The following is a 20,174-nucleotide window of genomic DNA, read 5'->3' on the forward strand; positions in this document are numbered from 1 at the left end:
GAGGTGTGGGGCCCCTCCGCTCCCAGGTGTGCCTGCCGAGGAGGAGACGCAGCTTTGGCCAGCCGTGTCTGCCGGCCTGGCACTTAATCTCGGGCTCTTGCTCGGCTCAGCTGTTGCAGCTTCCACTTGCCCTCTTCAAGGCTTGTCATTTCCCAGCTGCAGTTACCTCAAGGAACAGAAGCCCAGCGGGGTGACTCTTGACTCGGGCTCTCCGAGAGCAGCTCCGGAAAGGCCTGGGAAGGTTGGATTTTCAGTCTGAAGAGGGGGATTTTAGGGTGACATTCAGATGTGGTTCAGCCTGACCACGACACGAGCCAAAGAAAGAGAGAGATCCATCTGCCAACACTCATGCCCGGCCTCGGCCGTGCAGGGCCGGGGAGCCCCTGTCTTTCACTACCCCGACCGCCCCCGTCAGTTCTCGCTTCTGTTCTTCCTAGAGAGGGCATCCTTCAAGAGTGAGCTCTGTAGCTGCCTCCCGGCCCTCACTTTCTTCCATCCTTTCCCCAGCAATTCATCAAAAGGCTCTCCGGTCCCCTCTTCCACACCCTGCAGGCTCAAGGCGACCCCAGACTCTGTAAGGAAGGAGTCTGGATCCTCCTGCCCTGGGACCAGGGTCCTCACGCCTCTGCGTCTCTGCTGTTCTCTTTGAGCAGTCACTATTAACTACCACCACCTAGCGGCCAGCCGCGCGGCCTCGGTGGACGATGATGAGGAAGAGGAGGATAAACTACACGCGATGCTCTCAATGATCTGCTCGCGGAACCTCACAGCTCCCAATCCGATGAAAGGTTTTTATCCCTCCCCGTCTCCCTGATCCACCCCTTCCTCCCGCCCCGCCCCAACCCCCTGGGCCCATGTGCCACCCACCGCAGGGGCTCAGATGGCAGTGTTGGCATTACAGGACTTGCACCCAGGAGGCAGATCAGGGAGGGTGGAAGGAGGTGCAAGCCAGAGGGACAGGACCAAGAGCAGCCAGCTCTGGGTTCCCCATCGAACCTGTGAGGGGAGGCTTCCCACCCAAGAGGGAAGAGATTAGAGATTCCCTGGTAGGAAGTCTGATTATCTGGTTCCTTCCTGGGAATGAATGGCTCTCTGAGCCCTGTTCCCGCTCCGGGGGTGGATCATGCTGCTAAACCCAAGACGGTGTCTTTCTCTCTCTCCCACTGTCTGGAAAGACAGGCCAGTGCCTCTGCCTCCCGACTGAACGTGAACAGGACGGAAGAGCAGGCCCCTCCTCGGCAGGGCTAGGGGCTGGACAGCTCATGGGGACAGGAGTCACCTGTGGTCAGGGGAGGGGTTGGGGCCACCATTGAAAGAGACCCAAGGCTCAGTTGACCCAGCTAGCCCTTTAGCATGAAATCTAGAAATATCTGTGCCAAGGATATCAGACAGCTGGTGTTCCCGCCCTCAGGGACCTGAGTACAGGGTTACAAAGACCCCTTTACTGGGAATGACAGGGCAGTGCCCACAGCTTCTCTGGCCACCAGTCCTCTTGGGGCAGAGCTTGACTGGTGGAGAGGCACTGGCTGGGGGACCAGCGAGGCCCAGGTCACGGTTCTGCAGGGCTGAGGTCCCCTTTCTCAGATCTGAGAGGAAGCATTCCCATGCCGCAGATTCACTTCTTTCTTCTATTTTTTCATTAAAAATATATATTGTGTCCATATAGGAGCTAGTGGGAAAATCTTCATCTCTATCTCTTTTCTATACTCCGCACGTGTGCTAAGTAAGTCACTTTAGTCATGTCCGACCATAGCCCGCCAGGCTCCTCTGTCCATGGGGATTCCCCAGGCAAGAACACTAGAGTGAGTTGCTATGCCCTCCTCCAAGGGATCTTCCTGACTCAGGGATTGAACCCGAGATTCATGTCTCCTTCACTGGGAGGCGGGTTCTTTACCGCTAGCTCTGCTTGGGAAGCCCTTTCTGTTCTCTAAGAATGACCAATTAAATATATAAGCGCCAACATTTTAGGAGATGAGGGTGGGGTTTATACAACAAGTAGGAAAAGAAACTTGAGACAATCCATTGTCCAGGATGAAAGTCAGCCCATCTCTATTCCATCAGACCTTAATGCAGACACGGAACCCTTTGATTCTGTTGCCCCACTGCGGGGGGCTTGATTGCTATTCACGGTCACACTCACCTGCAGACAATATAGCCAGAGCTTTGAGGTCAATAGATTTCTATGAAATACACACACACACACACACACAGAGTTTGGGAGGCAGATTGTTACAAAAATATCTTCCGGTTTGTTATGCCTCCCTGTATGCACTTGAACAATTCCCTACCATTCTTTTTATTTATTTGTTTTTATTTTTTAAATGATTTTACAATGTTGTGTTACTTTCAGGTACACAGCAAAGTGATTCAGTTTTGTATATATATTCTCTTTCAGATTAGTTTTCATTATTGGTTATTGTAATAGTGACTGTAGTCCCCTGTGTTATACTGTAGGTCCTTGTTTATCTATTTTACCTATAGTAATATATGTTAATCCCAAACTCCTAACTGATCTCGCCCCCCAGCCACAGAGTGATTCCTTCTCCCCTTTCCCTGCCCCTACACAGGGAATGTGAGGCTTCCCTCATAGCTCAGTTGGTAAAGAATCCGCCTGCAATGCAGGAGACACCGGTTCAATTCCTGGGTCAGGAAGATCCGCTGGAAAAGGGATAGGCTACCCACACCAGTATTCTTGGGCTTCCCTTATGGCTCAGCTGGTAAAGAATCCACCCGCAATGCGAGAGATGTGAGTTCAGTACCTGGGTTGGGAGGATCTCCTGGAGAAGGGAAAGGCTACCCACTCCAGTGTTCTGGCCTAGAGAATTCCATGGACTGTTTAGTCCGTGGGGTTGCAGAGTCGGACACGACTGAGCGACTGTCACTCCCAGTTTCACAGGGGGTATTCAGGAGTATGCGACACTCTCATTATACAAAATTCTACCAAAGAATCCAGTTCCTGAGCTTGGCCGCCACACCTGTAACGGGCAACCCAGTCCATGGCCTAGAACACGCCTGGCACACCCTCAGCCCAGCCCCTGGCTCCTCTTACCCACCAGGTCCCTGCCCTTGCGCCTGCCCCCTCTGCCAGCCCTCCAGTGGGACCCCCTCCAGGCCAGCTGGTAGGAACGGGGGGACCCTCACTCTCCACATTGGTCGCCTGCACTGGGCCTGCCACTTGGACTTTCCTTGCAGACCTGTGCTTGGCGCTGATGCTCATTTCCAGGTTAGCTGACTTGGAGCAGTGTAGGAAGGCTAGTGAGGAGAGTCAGGGAGCCCCTTCCCACCCCACAAACGGTAGTCAGGCTGAAGGCTGGGGGTGTCCCAGTAGAGCCCCTGTTTGGTGCTCGTGGAGATGAGGAAGCCATCCCTAGATGCTCTGAGAACTGAAGCCTCCAGGGTCAGAGAAACTCAGAGGGTCCAGGGGCAAGGGGGCTTGTCTGAGCATCCTCCTGGGGAATTCAGGGGTCTGGCCAACCCAGTGTATAGCCCCCGACCCCAGCCCTTGAGAAGGAGGGGGTGTGCGAGCAGTGTCATCGGGTGGCTGGGGGATGGCATGGGAGCCCCACCTCCACCCTAGTCCATAATGACAACACTGTTGAGTCCATTCTGCCAGCCGTTGCTTTCCAGGCCTGCGACATGCTTGACTTGTGCATGTGAATCAAGTGGCGGGGGTCCAGACCCTCCCCTCTCTCCCCCTCCTTCCCCCCCTCCTCCCCCGGCTGCCTCCCCACCGAGCAGAGATGCTGTTCACTCTAATTCTGCTCCAGGCCAGGCACCTTTCACTCGGAATCTTAGGGGCTGTGGGGTTCAACCACCCTAATTGTTTCGCTTCAAACTTTCCTCATGCTCAGAGGAGAGAGTCAGAGTCAAAGCTGGCCCAGCAGACCCTCCCCGTCTAGCCTGCTGCCCCTTACCCAGTCACTCCAGAGCTCCGGCTGTCTGCACTGGGTTAATTCAGAGATGCAGTGTTCAATGCTGGCTGGCTCAGCTCCTTCCTGGAGAATTAAGGTGAAGAGCATTGACCCAGGACACTTGCCTTGGTTGGGCCCTGCTTTCTGGGCATGAGCTCGTTTTCTTGTGTGCCCACCTTCTATACCTGGCACACCCCCACACCCTGCCTGCCCACCTGCTGCTGCCTGCTGCCTACCTGGCTGGGCCCTCTGCCACCCTCCCCTGCCTCCCCTCACCAATGGGCGTCTCTCCTGCCTGCCTGCCCAGGGGCCTGATCTGGGCTCCTGCCCCATCCCACCTGCATTTGTCCCCTCCTCCTTCTTCCCAGAATCTCAGGCATGGCTTGCACCCCTCCCTCCCAGAGCCGCAGCCCCCCACACACACACCCAGTGTGTTCCCTTAATTTTCCTCTGGGTGGAGCTGAAGGGCCAGATATCAAAAAATCCCAGCTATGGATCTGAAAAGAGAGTCCCCGGGGCCCAGACAGGGCCGCCTCTGAGGGGACTGGAGGGGGTCAGCTTACTCCTGCTCGCCAGGGCACGCCCAGAGCTGGAGTCTTCCCCAGACTCACAGCAGCCCAGGGCCCAGGCTGAATGTGCAGAAAGAAACTACTGCTTGAACAAAGTCTCTTTATCACACACACACACACACAGCACTCTTCCTCTCTCTCTTTCCTTGTCTTCTTCAGGCTTCTCGGTCCTTTCCCTCCCCCCGGCGTCTTTTCCTGGTCCTTTCACTTTCTGCCCTCATGACTCTGCTTCATCTTTGTGGCTCACCGGACCGTCAGAGTCCCCACCCCGCCACGCACCCACCATGAACAGTGCCTGCCCCACGTGGGCCCTTGAAGCCCTCAAAGATCTCGAGTTCTGATTCAGACTAGCTGGGCTGGCTGAGGAGGCTTGGTCTGCGGTGGTGGAAACATGTCCAAGGAGCTGTCTTCTGCAGCACGTTCTTCTGGGTGGCGGAACTGTGTGGGAGCTTTGCCCTTCCTGCCAGCTCACCTATGTGTTTGCAGGAGGCCACTGCGCCGATGGCAGTCAGGCTGGGCAGGGACAGAGAACTCGCCCACTGCTGAGCTGGCAGCAGGGGCACCTGCCCAGGCAGGGCACACTGCTCCTCCTTAGCCACTGGCCACCAGGTCTAGAACCCTCAGAGGGATGAGGTCTGTGGACCCGGACTGGTGGCTCAGGGGTCCTTCAGGGACTTTGATCAGTGGAGACTCCTGACATGGGAATGTTCAGAGATCGCAGTGTTCCAGGCATCTTCCTACAAATCCAAGAGTTTGCTTAAGAGGACCAGGCTGAATCCTGGCAGGCCAAGCCAGCTGGCAGCATTTTCTTGTTCCTTCCCTTTCTTTCTCCTCCCTCTAGAAAAACAAGTGTCTATCCCATCGCTCATAGCACAACCGAGAGGATAGGCACAGTCATCCATGACTCAGTGAAAGTGCCGTATCACGCTCAGAAAGCCCAGGTGGGAAGAGTCAGGCACCCTCTCTCTCTCTCCACCACCTCCATCTCTGGGCTCTGGACCCTGGGCCAGGCAGGCACCACCCCTGTGGTTTTCCACCAAAGGGCGACTTCATGCTGCAGCTCTGGGCACAGAGGTGGGCATGCTGCAGGGTGCTTGGGGGAGGAGACCGGCCAGGCCCTGACCATGGCCCCCTTCCTGCCCTCAGATGCTGGCGACATGATCGAGATGCAGGGCTTTGGGCCCAGCCTGCCAGCCTGGCACCTACAGCCCCTGTGCAGCCAGGGCTCCTCCTGCCTCTCCTGCTCCACCAGCAGCTCCCCCTACGCGCCCCCCAGCCACTGCAGCTGTGTACCTGACCGGTGAGTGGGCCTGTGTGCCCGAGTGCATGTGTAGGTCTGGGCCCGTGTCACTTGCCTGACATGGTCTTGAGTTGAACATACCTGGGTTTTAATTTCACTTTTGTTCCCCACGTTGCTCTGCCAAGTCACTGAGTCTCTCTGAGCTCCTATGTTTCTGAGCCTCAGTGTCCTCATCTGTGAAATGCTGATAATACCCCCTGTTCCCTAAGGTGCCTGTGAGCACTGAGTGAGGTATACAGTGCACATGAGTGCCCAGAGCTGTGCCTGGCACCGGGCGGGTGCTCGGTATCTGGAGCTCCTCTTCCCAGGTTGGACCTGGATCCCGCCTTCAGGCTGACGTCTGAGGATGCTTCAGCAGGTGTCTGGGCATTTGCTGTGTTACCAGGAACAGTGTGTGCATGGCATTTGTGAGAGGGACATGTGCCCACCCTTGATGCTTTCACTGACGTCATCCTAACCCTGTTACGCCTGTTGACCCTCAGATGGCTCTCTCCATTTATACACGAGGACACCAAGATGTACTAACACAAAGTTAGTTGGCCAAGATCCCTGGGGTGGTTGGTGACCAGGCTGGGCCCCCAGCAGCTCTACCCAGAGTAGTTGGCAAAGCCAGGGAGCCCTTGACATGTTCCCGGGCTGTAGATCCTGCTCCCTGCACCACCCAAGCCCCTCACCTGCCCCCTGAGCCCGAAGATCCTCCCTTCTCACTCCTCCCGCCAGAGGAGCAGCCCTGAGTCAGGCTGATCCCACAGGTTGCCCCTCAGGCTGCTGTGTGAGAGCATGAAGAGGCAGATCGTGTCCCGGGCCTTCTACGGCTGTGAGTGTGGGGTGAGGTGGGGCCGCCAGGGGAGGGGGTGAGGGTGGGGGCGGGCACCGGGACACAGGGTCACAGCCTCCCGGCTCCCCCTCCGCCCTCTGCAGGGCTGGCCTACTGCCGCCACCTGTCCACGGTGCGCACCCACCTGTCAGCACTGGTGCATCACAACATCATCCCTCCCGCCCGGCCCCCAGGGGCCTCGGGGGGCCTCACCAAGGACGTGTGGAGCAAGTATCAAAAGGACGAAAAGGTGCGCACTCTGGGGTACCAGGCTCTGGGGTGGCTGGGCAGGAGGCCGCAGTGAGAGCTGACCACCGTGCTCTGTGAGTGGCTTTCACAGACCAAACGGGCGTTCGGGTGAAACGTGGTGCAGGCTCGGAGGGGACAGGCCAGGATGGATGGCCTTGGAGTACAGGGGTCATGGTGGAGTCTCGTACAACCAGGCCTGTGGTCTCCACGGGAAAAAGATCAGACAGGGAGTCCTCTCTGCTTCTGTGTGACTCCACCACCCTGGGGAGCGCCTCTGCCTCTCTCCAGGCTCCTTTCCTGCCCTGGAGGGGTTGAAGTAGATCTTCGTCCAGCTATGGTGCGGTGCTGGGATGTGATGGTCCCAGAGCCGTCCAAACCATCCCTGGCCCCGGCTCTCCAGGGCGCGGGGGTCGCCTGGCTGGCCCACACAGTCTTGCCTCCCTGGGTCCCTCAGAACTACAAGGAGCTGGAGCTGCTGCGGCAGGTCTACTACGGAGGCGTGGAGCATGAGATCCGCCAGGACGTCTGGCCGTTCCTGCTTGGCCACTACAAGTTTGGCATGAGCAAGAAGGAGATGGAGCAGGTGAGGGGGAGGACGGAGGCACAGGCGGGGAGCCAGGCCAGGGGAACCCGGGGCGGGGGGTGCCTCAGAAACCTTGGTCTCTTCCCAGCCTGAAAGAAACAGGGCAGAGTGGCCCCACCGTCCTCACCCCGGGCCCGGCCCGAGTCTCTGGCTGTCCTGGGAGGACGGCCACCAAAGGGGGCCCGGTGCGCCCCTCCCCCCAACGGTCGCGCTGTGGTCTGAGCACAGGTGGACACAGTGGTGGCAGCGAGGTACCAGCGGGTGTTGGCGGAGTGGAAGGCCTGCGAGGTGGTGGTGAGGCAGCGGGAGCGGGAGGCTCACCCGGCCACACTCACCAAGTTCTCCTCGGGCAGCAGCATCGACAGCCACGTGCAGCGCCTTGTCCACCGAGACTCCACCATCAGCAATGACGTGAGCCCGACGGGACCTGGGGGCCGGGGGCGGGGCGGCCAGCACTGCAGGCCTGACCTCTGGTGCTCGTGCTAGTGGGCAGCGGGGCCCTGGAGCACGCCTCCACGTGTCCGTGTACTCGCTTCCTTCCACTGAAAGATGGGGTGACGGTCCCCCTGCTGCCCACTCCTCTGGCTCGTTGCAGGAATAAATGACATGGCGCACTGTGTTCTGTCCTAATAGACTAGCAGAGGAGGGTGGATTTATGGGGGATTAGGGAGGCCCTCCTTCTCTGGGGCTTCCCTGGTGGCTCAGACAGTGAAGAGTCTGTTTGCAATACAGGAGATCCAGATGTAATCCCTTGGAGAAGGAAATGGCAACCCACTCCAGTATTCTTGCCTGGAGAATTCCATGGACAGAGGAGCCTGGCGGACTGCAGTCCATGGGGTTGCAAAGAGTCAGACACGACTTAGCGACTAATACTTCAACACTTTTCCCTCTTTGTAGAGAGACCCCAAGGCTAGGAGTGGGCCTCCCTGGGTTCCAGCCCTAAGTCCACTAGTGACAGGATGAGTGACTTCTCTGCCCATCTCTGGGGCTCGGCGGCCCCTCTCAGCTCCTCTGATTATAGAGGCTTCTCCTAGAGCTGAGACTGGGGGTGTGTGTGTACTTGGAGCAGACCCATCTCATAGAGTTGGCCATGAGAAGCCAGTGCAGAGCCTGTGTGGTTCTTCCCACATCCCCTCTGACTTTTAGATGAACATCAAATCCCAATCCATGGCTGCTGGGCCCAACTAGAACTGAAAAGTTTCAGTTTTCAGGACATTCTTTTATTAACTTTTTTTTTTTTTCTTAAAGACTGCCTCTTTAGATAATGTATATTCTTGTTCCTTAACTCCTACTAACCAAAAACTCAAGTTGGAGCAAGACTTAAATATAACTGCCAAGGCATCCTCTCCTTTCCACGGTCTTTGTCTGAATCCCATGTTTGTGAACAGATTCTCTGTCTGCTGTGGGTTTTGTTAAACTCCGACTCTGAACCAGGGCCCCAGCTGCTTAGCTTGTGGACACAAGTAGCCTTTCTCGCAGGCACTAACCCAGCAGCACTTCATACTTCTTGCCCAAAGTGAAAACTCCTTTTAAGTATCCCTTCCCTCCATAATCCAAATAGAAAAAGGAGACAAAACCGTCCACATATGTCTCTTCTTTTCCTTGTGACTCGTCTGTGGGAGTGTGTGGACCATTCCCAATCAGTAGAACGTGTCTCTTTTTCCTTCTTCCTTCTCCTCAGCTTATCCTCAGCTAGTCTAACTGATGAGGTACTTGCTAGAGAGGTTTCCTGCTACTACTGTTTCCCTGGTGGCACGGAGGTTAAAGCATCTGCCCGCAGTGCGGGAGACCTGGGTTCTATCCCTGCATTGGGAAGATCCCCTGGAGAAGACAATGGCAACCCACTCCAGCATTCTTGCCTGGAAAATCCCACGGACAGAGGAGCCTGGCGGGCTACAGTCCATGGCATAGCAAAGAGTCCGACTTGACTGAGCGACTTCACTTTCACTTTCTACTACTGCACACTCAGTCCTGAAAACAAAGAAGAACTTGTTTTTCCTAACACCTCCAGTCTGCCAGGTCCCTGGGCTGCCCCAGAGGCCACACCACGACACTGTGGAAGCTGTCCCGGCCCGAGGCAGCCCACGACGTCTGTGTTCGTAGAGGATCACTTACTCACACTGGCCATCGAGTGTCCAGGCCTCCATCCCTCTTCTTCCCTTCACACTTTTTCTCACCAACGTGAGGCCAGATGGGGCTGGAGACGGCATTTTCATGTTTTCCCAGAGCCTGGTCAGCTGGGTCAGGGCTTGGGGGGTTGCTTGGCACCCCCCTGGGAAGGGTGCTAGGGAGCCATAGAGTGGGGTTGGGGATGTGAGGAGAATTCTGTGTCCCTCTTGGTTCTGACCCTGGAAGAGAGGCTGAGCTGAGGGTGGTGCTGGAGGGCAGGCATGAGCCCCACTGTCTTCACGCCCCCTCTCCAACAGGTGTTCATCTCTGTGGATGACCTGGAGCCTCCAAGGCCCCCGGGCCCTGAAGACCCCACACCAGAGGCTGAGCCGGGGGCGGAGGCTGGGCCCACGGGCACAGCCATGGTGGGGCAGCAGTCAGTGGAGTTCGACTCTCCAGACTCTGGCCTGCCTTCCTCCCGCAACTACTCCGTGACCTCGGGCATCCAGTCGAGCATAGACGAGGGCCAGATGGGCTTTGAGGAGGAGGATGGTGCTGGGGAGGAAGGCTCCGCCGGGATGGTCCCCAAAGCCCAGGTCTCCGAGCCCCAAGAACCCGGCCAGGAGGCCTTGCAGGCCGGCGAGCTGGAGGCCGGGGAGGAGCTCGCGGCCGTGTGCGCCGCTGCCTACACTGTATGTGCTTGTTCCCCAGGAATTGGGGACCCCGGGGCGGACCGTGGGGTGGCCTGGACTGTCCTGGAGGTGGGCACCGAGCCCCTCCCTCAGCAGGGCCACAGGACTCAGTGCTCCGAGGCCCTTGGCTCCCTGCCTTCTCTGTGTCCCTTTATTCGGGCATCACCTTCGGCCCCTGACTCACCCCTGAGGGCCCTCCACTCTTCCAGATAGAATTACTGGACACCGTGGCCTTAAACCTGCATCGCATAGACAAGGACGTGCAGCGATGTGACCGCAACTACTGGTACTTCACACCCCCCAACCTCGAGCGGCTCCGAGACGTCATGTGCAGGTGCCACTGGGGGCCGGGCTGGGCGGGAGGCGGGGACCCTGCTCCGTGCAACATTAGGTCCGGCAGCGCCCTGCTCCCCTGCCCTGTCCCCGTCTCATGACCGGCTCCCTATGTCTGTGTGTCCCCCATCCTGTCATTCTTGAGGCCTTTCAGATCTCAGCTTTAGCCATGCTTCTCCAGGAAGCTACAAGCTGGTCCCCACCAGCACGTTGAGGGTGGTGATGGCTTGTCCATTCTATCCGAGCGCCTTGAGAACAGTGGCTATGGATGGTTCAGTATAGCACTCCAGTGCTTCAGGGTGGAGGAAAGGCTGACCTCTGCGTAGCTGACTGCTCTAGGGGTCGTCTCCCCAGGAGTCCCTGTGGGGAGGGGAGGACAATGCATAGCCACAGAGACTCCGTGGTGTTTCAGCTACGTGTGGGAGCATCTGGACGTGGGCTACGTGCAGGGCATGTGCGACCTGCTGGCACCTCTCCTGGTCGTCCTGGACAATGGTGAGGCAGGGCTAGTGGGATTGGGCCTGGGCCGATCCAAGCTGGGGAAAGGAACAGGGGGATGGTGTGGTCTGCATGGATTGGGGGGATGTGAGCCAGCTCTGCCCCCCTCCCTGCCAGCCTCACACCCACCTCCCCCACAGACCAGCTGGCCTACAGCTGTTTCAGCCACCTCATGAAGAGGATGAGCCAGAACTTCCCCAATGGGGGTGCCATGGACGCCCACTTTGCTAACATGCGCTCCCTTATCCAGGTGAGGTCTGCAGCAAGCGGGGGCGAGTGATGGGGCAGTGCTGGGCTTGTTCATTACCCACAGGAGGCTGGGGAGTGCTCCCAAAATGTGTTTTATGTATAAGCTTAGTTTCTTTCATTAAAAAATAAAAACCAGGAGAAGGAAATGGCAACGCACTCCAGTATTCTTGCCTGGAAAAGTCCATGGACAGAGGAGCCTGGCGGGCTGCAGTCCATGGGGTTACATGACTGAGCATGTGTGCATGAGGGTGGAGGGAGATGGGCTGTAGCAATAAACTGGTAGAACTAAAAAATAAGTAAAAATAAAAACTCAAAACCCCATCATTTTCAACCTTACCAGTCAAAGAGGAATATTGGCATATGAATGCTTATGCTTGTGAACGTTCTGGGGAGTAGTGTGGTCAATGATGAAATCACCCAGAAAATGGCATCATTCCAGAGAGGACATCCCAGAGAGATGGGTGGGGCCGCAGGGTGCAGCCCTGCCCTGGGAGGGAGACAGGAGGGGCAGATGCAGCTGCCTGGGGGGCACCCGAGGGCCCTGAGGGTCGGGAGTACAGGGCGCTGGGGAAAGCGCCCGCACCATTCAGTCTAGCGCCCTTTCTCCATTTAAACCAGATCCTGGACTCAGAGCTGTTTGAACTCATGCATCAGAATGGAGACTACACCCACTTCTACTTCTGTTACCGCTGGTTCCTGCTGGATTTTAAGAGAGGTAAGAGACGGGCTGGAGGGCGGGCCTGGGGTCGGGGCAGTGGGACCTCCCCAGGGTCACTGGTTCTCAACCCACACCGCAGTGTAGAATCCCTCCAAGGAGCGCTGGGCCTCAACTAGACCCTGACTTAACTAAGTGTGGTGACTTTAAAAGCCATCAGGTCAACCCACAGTGCAGCTGGGGTTGAAAAGTCACCCAAAGGCAATGGTTTTCAGAACTGTTTTCAAAACAAGTCTACCTGAGCACCAAAGTCTATAGAACTAGAGCTACTCTAGTGTGACGTGGCCTCCGCAGAAGGTCAGGGTACCGGAGTCGGGTGCGACTCCGGGCAGGAACTACACGAAGGTGGGCGGGGCTTACCCAGCTCCAGTGGCGCGATTGGGTAGCGCGCGCTACCTATAAGAGGAAGGGCGGGGCCTTGCCTGGGAGCCGCCCTCTTCACCGGTTCCCACGGTGGACCGATCCCGGGACCACGGCGCTGGAGCTCTGTCTTGGCATGAGGCGACCCGTGGCGGCCAGGCCATCTCAGCCCCCTCGCCACCCCCAGAGCTGCCGTACGAGGATGTGTTCGCTGTATGGGAGGTGATCTGGGCAGCCCGGCACATCTCCTCGGAGCACTTTGTCCTGTTCATCGCCCTGGCCCTGGTGGAGGCCTACCGAGAGATCATCCGCGACAACAACATGGACTTCACCGACATCATCAAGTTCTTCAACGGTAGGAGCCACTCAGCGGTGCCGGCTGCCCCAGCATGGCTATTGAGTGGCGCTTCCACTCCCAGCCTGGGCAGGGTAAGGGGTGTCTTAGGAATACTGGCCCGGCCCATAAGGGAATGTCAGGAGTCCTGATGGAAATACAGCCGGGTGGGCGGACCCCGGGCTCCTCCCAGACTGCAGCCCCCACCCGCCTTCAGCTATCCGTGTCTCCCGCAGAGCGGGCCGAGCATCACGACGCCCAGGAGATCCTGAGGATTGCCCGGGACCTAGTCCACAAGGTGCAGACGCTCATAGAGAACAAGTGAGGCCGCGGCCAGGAGGCAGCCCCGCCAGAGCCTGGGCTCCCTGCCAGGGGCCCCACACAGCGAGGTGCAGGGGCGGTGCAGCCAAGACTGCCCCAGCCCCCAGCCCCTGCGCCTGCCCCACTGTGTTCTAACAAAGTGCTTGTGAGCCTGGGATCCGACTCCGGGCAGTGCCGGCCCTGCAGGGCGATGCAAGGGCCAGAAGGCCCTGAGGTCAGGGCTGGGAAGGGAGGCTTCAGCCTCAGGGACTGACTGCCCTTGGGGGACACCTACTCTACTCCCCTCCCAAATTCCTGGGGACAGCCCCACTGCCACTGGCCTACTGAGCCTGGACAGCTCCCCGTGGCCTCACTGGGGCCCTGTAGAGTTAGGGCTGTGGTTGCCTGCGCCCCAGCTGGGTGGGTTGGGGGGACCCTGGGCTGTATCTCTTCTGAGCATCCCTCTGCAGGCACAGTGCCTGTGCACACACCAGCCCCAACGGGGGCAGGCGGAACAGCTGCCAGTTTGGGTGTGTGTCCTGGATGCAGGAGTGTCCTGGGCTGCATCCCAGGCCTCCCCCGAGACTGCGGGACAGCCCAATATGGGCCCTGGTGGGAACAGCCCACCTTAGCAGCACTGCCACTGCCTCTGGCCACCCGAGGTGACCCCGCACACCATCCCCCCCCACCCCCGTGAGCCTGCACGGTGCACCCACGTGTATCTGCAGTGTCGCTCAGCACCCTGCTCCTGCTTCGTGCGTTAGACGCATTCCTGAACCGTGTGTGAGTGATGCTTTCGCCAGCAGAACGACCTGGAATGTGGCAGAAGCACCTGCATAGGAACCCCAGGGTGATTCTTTTAAGGAGGCGATCCTTTCACGGCCTCCTCTCAGGAACAGGCTCTGGAGCCCCAGGCAGCCCACCATCTGTCCCCTGCATCTGCTGAGTCCCTGAGGTGGAGGGGAGGGTGCTTGGATCTCCCCAGCCTGTTCTTGGCGAGAAGCAAGGCTCGCTCTTCCTTCCATATGCTTCTCAGGATGCCGAGAATGCTAGAGACCCAGGAACCCCCTTGGAGGAGCCTCACTCACAGAGGTGCTAGGGGGGCCCCAGCTCCTGACCCCAGGCAGGCCTAGTCATACCGCTTGCTTCGTTGTCCCCAGCGCCCCCCTCGTCAGTACACGCAGGATGGTCCTTGTTCTGGGGCCAGGAGGCTGCTCTGCCACAGGGGCTGGGCCTGCCCAGTGATCACTGAGGTCTGGAGACTTCCTGCATTTGAGAAACATGGGAAAGAGCCCAGCAACCCCTCTGCATCCCACACAGTCACCCCAGCCCCGGGCACTGCACAGCCTGTTTAGGGGCAGCCTGCCCCATTGCCCATCCGTCGTCCGTGAGTCCTTGGCCTCCACCAAGCATGGTGGCCGTTGTGTGCCTGCCTTAGTGACTCTGGTTTTGTGAGGAGCAGAGTGTGTATGTTTTTTGGCTCAGAAACTATACTCTTCAGTGTAACAGACCAATAAACACAGCATTTGGCAATGCTTGAGGCTGTGGTGGCTATTTGTGGGCTGGCACTGGGCAGTGAGTGTGTGTGCTGGGGAATTCTGCAAGCTCCACGACTGAACGCTAAAGAGGACCTGCTCCACAAGGCCAGGATGGTGAAAAAAAACAGGATTTCCAGAAGTGAGGGACCCTGGTGGTGGAGTGGTTGAAGGTGAGAGCCAGACTCTTAAGTACCTGGAGAGAACCCTTGGGGGAACCCTCACCCCAGAGCCAGCAGTCCTGACCAATGGCCTCTCCAGCCTCTGGATGCATGTGAGTCCCCGCCCACCCTCCTGACTGGCTACAGATGAGCTGGAGCTCAACTGGGAATCTACAAGACCTCCCAGCCCCTCTAGCCAGTGGGAAGGGACCCTGCCCCTCTGGCCTTGGCTCCTCCTGCCCACTGAGCACTGTCTTCCAGATGCCCGCTTCACGCAGGAGTGGGGAGGAAGGTAGTGGCAGGAGAGGCCAAATGCAGTGATGGATGGAAAGAGCTGGGCTAAACAGCAGCTTCCTGTCTGTCTGCCACCACCTCAGGGGCCGGCCTATCACCCGTAGTTCCGGATATCGGGCTGCAGTCACCAGCACGTCGTCTGGTATAGAGGACACTAGCTTTCTGGGATTAGGGCCTGCTGTCAAATCACTCAGCGTTGTCCAGGTAAAGAAACGAGCTGACACCAGTAACTGCGACCAGGACCTTATAAATAAGCCCCTCAAGGGGACCATTCCCCACCGTCAAGCTGACCATGTAGCCTGGAGTGATCAGAATCCCCCCCGCTATAACATCTATTCGGGTAAACACTCTTGCCAACGTGGGTATAGAGGGAATGTATGGGCCATACTCACTCAGTCGCGTCCGACTCTGTGACCCCATGGACTGCAGCCTGCCAGACTCCTCCATCCATAGTGATTCTCCAAGCAAGAATACTGGAGTGGGTTGCCATGCCCTCCTCCAGGGGATCTTCGCAACCTAGGGATTGAACCCAGGTCTCCCGCATTGCAGGCTGATTCTTTACCGGCTGAGCAGCAGGGAAGCCCAAGAATTCTGGAGTTGGTAGCCTATCCCTTCTCCAGCGGATCTTCCCCGACCCAGGAATCAAATTGGGGTCTCCTGCATTGCAGGCAGATTCTTTCCCAGTTGAGCCACCAGCGAAGCCCATAGAGGGAATATATCTCAACATAATAAAAGCTATTTTTGACTAAGCCATAGCAAATATAATACTCAATGGTGAAAAGCTGAAAGCTTTCCCACTAAAATCTGGAAGAAGGATGCCCACTCTCACCTGTTCTATTCAACAGAGTATTGGAAGTCCTGGCCACAGCAATCAGAAGAAATTTAAAACATATCCACATGGGAAAGGAAGAGGTAAAAGTGTCATTATATGCAGATAACATCGTAACTATATAGAGAGAATCCTAAAGACTCCACACAAAAATTCCTGATACATTCAGCAAGGTAGCAGAGCACAAGATTAACACACAGAAAGCTGTTGCATTTTTTTTTTTTTTGCATTTCTTTATACTAACAATGAAATACCAGAAAAAAAAAATCCTCTTAAAATTGCATCCAAAAAAAAAAAAAAAAAAAAAAAACTTAGGAATAAATCTTACCAGAGGTGGAAGACTTATATACTGAGAACTATAAAGCACTGATAAAGGAAACTGAAGATGGGTCAAAGAAATGGAAAGATACGCCACGTTCATGGATTGGAAGAATTAATATTGTTAAAATGGCCATACTAGCCAAAGCAATCTATAGGTTTAATGGGACTCGCTATCAAGTGTCCCAGGACATTTTTCACAGAACTAGGACAAATAATCCTAAAATTTATATGGATCCATAACCCAGAATGGCCAAAGCAATTCCAGCATTGCCAAAGCAATGAGAAAAAAAGAACAGAGCTGGAGGCATTGCCCTCCCAGATTTCAGACTACAGACGTCAGACTACAAAGCTACAATAAATCAAAATAGCCTGGTATTGGCACAAAAACAGATATGTAGATCAATGGAACAGAACAGAGAACCCAGAAATAAACCCACACACCTACGGTCAATTAATCTTCAATAAAGGAAGCAAGAGAATGGAGAAAACCACTTGTTTCTTCAGCAAGTGGTTTTGGGAAAGCAAGACAGCGCATGTGAATCAAAGAAGTTAGAACACTCCCTTACACTTTACACAAAAATAAACTCCAGATGGCTTAAAGACTTAAATATAAGACATGACACCATAAAACTCCTATAAGAAACCATAAGCAAAATATTCTCTGACACAAATCATACCAATGTTTTCTTAGGTCAGTCTCCCAAGGCAATAGAAATAAAAGCAAAATCAACAAATAGGACTTAATCAAACTTATAAGCATTTATACAGCAAAGGAAACTATTAAAAAATGAAAATATCTGCAAATGATGCAACGAGTAAGAGCTTAATCTACAAAATATACAACAGCTCACACAAGTAAAAAAAAAAAAAAAAAAAGCCAACCCAACTGAAAAAGGGGCAAAAGACCTAAACAGACATTTCTCCAACGAGACATACAGATGGCCAATAGGCACATGAAAAGATACTTAACATCATTTATTATCAAAGAAAAGCTAATCAAAACTGCAGTGAGACCTCCCACTGGGCAGAATGGTCATCATCAAAAAGTCTACAAAAAGGACTTCCCTGGTGGTCCAGGAGTTAAGAATCCACTGGCCAATTCAGGGGACATGGGGTCAGTTCCTGGCCTGGGAAGATCCTGCATTCCTGAGGAGCAACTAAGCCCACGACTACCAACTACAGAACACTGCAATGTAGAGTAGCCCTTGCTCTCTGCAACTAGACAAAGCCTGCACGTAGCAGTGACGCACAGCCAAAAAAATAATTTTTTTAAAAAGAAGTCCACAAATAATATGTTGGAGAGAGTATGGAGAAAGGGGAACTCTCCTACACTGTTGGTGAGAATGCAATCATAATTTTACATAGTGCTGCCACTATGTAAAACAGTATCCAGATTCCTCAAAAAACTAAAAGTGGAGTCGCCATATGATCCAGCAATCTCACTTCTGGGCACATATCCAGGAAAACCTCTAATTGAAAAGATACAGGCACCCCTATGTTCCCAGCAGCGCTATTCACAACAGCCAAGACACGGAAGCAACCTAAAGGTCCATCAACAGATGAGTGGATAAAGAAGATGTCGTGCGCATACACGATGGAGTGTGCTCAGCCACAGAAAATAACGCCGTTTGCAGCAGCATGGAGTTACCCGGAGACTATCACACTAATTGAGGTCAGAGAAAGATGAATAGCATATGCTACCACTTATACACGGAGCTTAAAACATACAAATGAACTGATGTGCAAAACCAAGACAGACTCACAGATGCCAATCTAAGTTACCAAAGGGGAAAGGGCACGGGGGATGGACAAACTAGTTTGGGATTAGTAGATACAAATTCTCTCTATATATAAAATAGAGAACTATAGTCAATCTCCTATAATAAATCATAATGAAAAAGAATATGAAAAGTGTGTGTGTGTGTATATATATATCTATATACATCTGAATTGCTTTTCTGTATACCAGAAACACAGCATTGTAGATAACTCCTCTAAAAATAAAGAAGAAAAAATTCCCTCTGCTGTTGACACCACCTGAAAGCTCACCAAAGACCCCTGAGAGCTAGCCTGGAAGTGGTTGGTTCCTTCACACACTCCCACCCCTTCTCTGCTCCATTCCCAGACCCCTGGCTGGGCTTTTAGGGCCAGACAGAACCCCACAGCCAAAACGATGGGTCAGCTGAGGGCTGGGTGTGGGGAGGGGGGAGCAGGAAGCGTGAGCAGGGTACTCGAGCCCTGAGGACACTGGTCATCACTGCCAGGGGCAGAGTCTTCATCTCTGACTCGAGTGCTGGGCACAGCATCTGACACTGAGGTGTGTTAGGGTTACCGGACATGGAACAACAGACTGGTTTCAAATAGGAAAAGGAGTACGTCAAGGCTGTATATTGTCACCATGCTTCTTTAACTTCTATGGAGAGTACATCATGAGAAATGCTGGACTGGAAGAAACAAGCTGGAATCAAGATTGCCAGGAGAAATATCAATAACCTCAGATATGCAGATGACACCACCCTTATGGCAGAAAGTGAAGAGGAACTAAAAAGCCTCTTTGTGAAAGTGAAAGAGGAGAGTGAAGAAGTTGGCTTAAAGCTCAACATTCAGAAAACGAAGATCATGGCATCTGGTCCCATCACTTCATGGGAAATAGATGGGGAAACAGTGGAAACAGTGTCAGACTTTATTTTTGGGGGGGCTCCAAAATCATTGCAGATGGTGATTGCAGCCATGAAATTAAAAGACGCTTACTCCTTGGAAAGAAAGTTATAACCAACCTAGATAGCATATTCAAAAGCAGAGACATTACTTTGCCGACTAAGGTCCATCTAGTCAAGGCTATGGTTTTTCCTGTGGTCATGTATGGATGTGAGAGTTGGACTGTGAAGAAGGCTGAGCGCCAAAGAATTGATGCTTTTGAACTGGGGTGTTGGAGAAGACTCTTGAGAGTCCCTTGGACTGCAAGGAGATCCAACCAATCCATTCTGAAGGAGATCAGCCCTGGGATTTCTTTTGGAAGGAATGATGCTAAAGCTGAAGCTCCAGTACTTTGGCCACCTCATGCGAAGAGTTGACTCATTGGAAAAGACTGATGCTGGGAGGGATTGGGGGCAGGAGAAGGGGACGACAGAGAATGAGATGGCTGGATGGCATCACCGACTCGATGGACATGAGTCTGAGTGAACTCCAGGAGTTGGTGATGGACAGGGAGGCCTGGCGTGCTGCAATTCATGGGGTCGCAAAGAGTTGGACACGACTGAGCGACTGAACTGAACTGAACCGAACCCCTGGGCCTTCCCTAAAGTGCAAGTGACCGAACACTTCCTGAAGCTACCACCAGAGGGAACCAACGTTTCACAAATGAAATGAGCAGGCAGGTTTGTTAAGCAGTGGGGAGGGACACTGGGCCTGGCCTTTCCTGAGATTAGGTCTTCAGGGAAGGGGACCTCAGGTGATTGATGGCCACCAGGCCCTTCCCCAAGATAACGCCCCCCCACACCTCACACAAACCCACCCCAGGAAGAGAAGCGGAGTCAGTTCCCTGGGCTGTGGTTTTAGGGAGAGCAGACATGGCTGGCCTACGGCTTGGCCCAGCTGACTGCTCCCTGACCTTACTCTCCCTTACCTCCCCACCTGCTGGCTGGCCAAATGGCTGACTTCTTCTACCAGGGAGAAAAGATGTTATAGGGTCAAAGGTCTTCAAGGCCCAGCTTAGAACATGGCTCTTTGACCCCTGACCTACTTCCTCCTTTTGTTCCTTACCCTATAAGGACAGCCTTATAGATCGCGCACACACACCGCCTCCCCCAAGACCTGTTCTAAATACAACCCCAAGAATGCAGCCCCCTCTCAGGAAGCCATCAGGCCCTCCTGTGCACAGACCCTCCAGCTTTTGTGCTGGAACTTTCTGGAGCTTGGGATTCCCCAGCTCCAGGACAGGGACAGGCCCAGGGGCAGGGTGGCACGTGCTTGGGGACAGCTCTGTCCCAACTGACATCAGACTGCTGCTCCAGAC

At 54.8% G+C, this 20,174-nt stretch overlaps 1 protein-coding gene across 3 annotated transcripts in view; it reads left to right on the plus strand.

Annotated features, from left to right (window-relative positions):
• The window catches only part of SGSM2 (small G protein signaling modulator 2), a 37,712-nt gene extending 23,158 nt beyond the window's left edge, over positions 1–14,554 (plus strand). Inside the window, exons 12-24 of one of the 3 annotated variants that reach the window (XM_027975132.2) lie at positions 654–788; positions 5,627–5,780; positions 6,533–6,597; positions 6,702–6,847; positions 7,301–7,429; positions 7,658–7,840; positions 9,856–10,230; positions 10,440–10,564; positions 10,976–11,058; positions 11,202–11,311; positions 11,929–12,025; positions 12,573–12,740; positions 12,956–14,554. In XM_027975132.2, the coding sequence (XP_027830933.2) occupies positions 654–788; positions 5,627–5,780; positions 6,533–6,597; positions 6,702–6,847; positions 7,301–7,429; positions 7,658–7,840; positions 9,856–10,230; positions 10,440–10,564; positions 10,976–11,058; positions 11,202–11,311; positions 11,929–12,025; positions 12,573–12,740; positions 12,956–13,044 (1,859 nt within the window). In that variant the 3' untranslated portion in view covers positions 13,045–14,554. The remainder of the gene's footprint in view (positions 1–653; positions 789–5,626; positions 5,781–6,532; positions 6,598–6,701; positions 6,848–7,300; positions 7,430–7,657; positions 7,841–9,855; positions 10,231–10,439; positions 10,565–10,975; positions 11,059–11,201; positions 11,312–11,928; positions 12,026–12,572; positions 12,741–12,955) is intronic. The other 2 variants (XM_027975133.2, XM_027975134.2) reach the window with 2 other exon arrangements.
• The last annotated feature ends 5,620 nt before the right edge of the window (positions 14,555–20,174 follow it).

This window comes from Ovis aries, chromosome 11, assembly GCF_016772045.2.
Source record: "Ovis aries strain OAR_USU_Benz2616 breed Rambouillet chromosome 11, ARS-UI_Ramb_v3.0, whole genome shotgun sequence".
NCBI classification, from domain to species: Eukaryota; Metazoa; Chordata; class Mammalia; order Artiodactyla; family Bovidae; genus Ovis; species Ovis aries.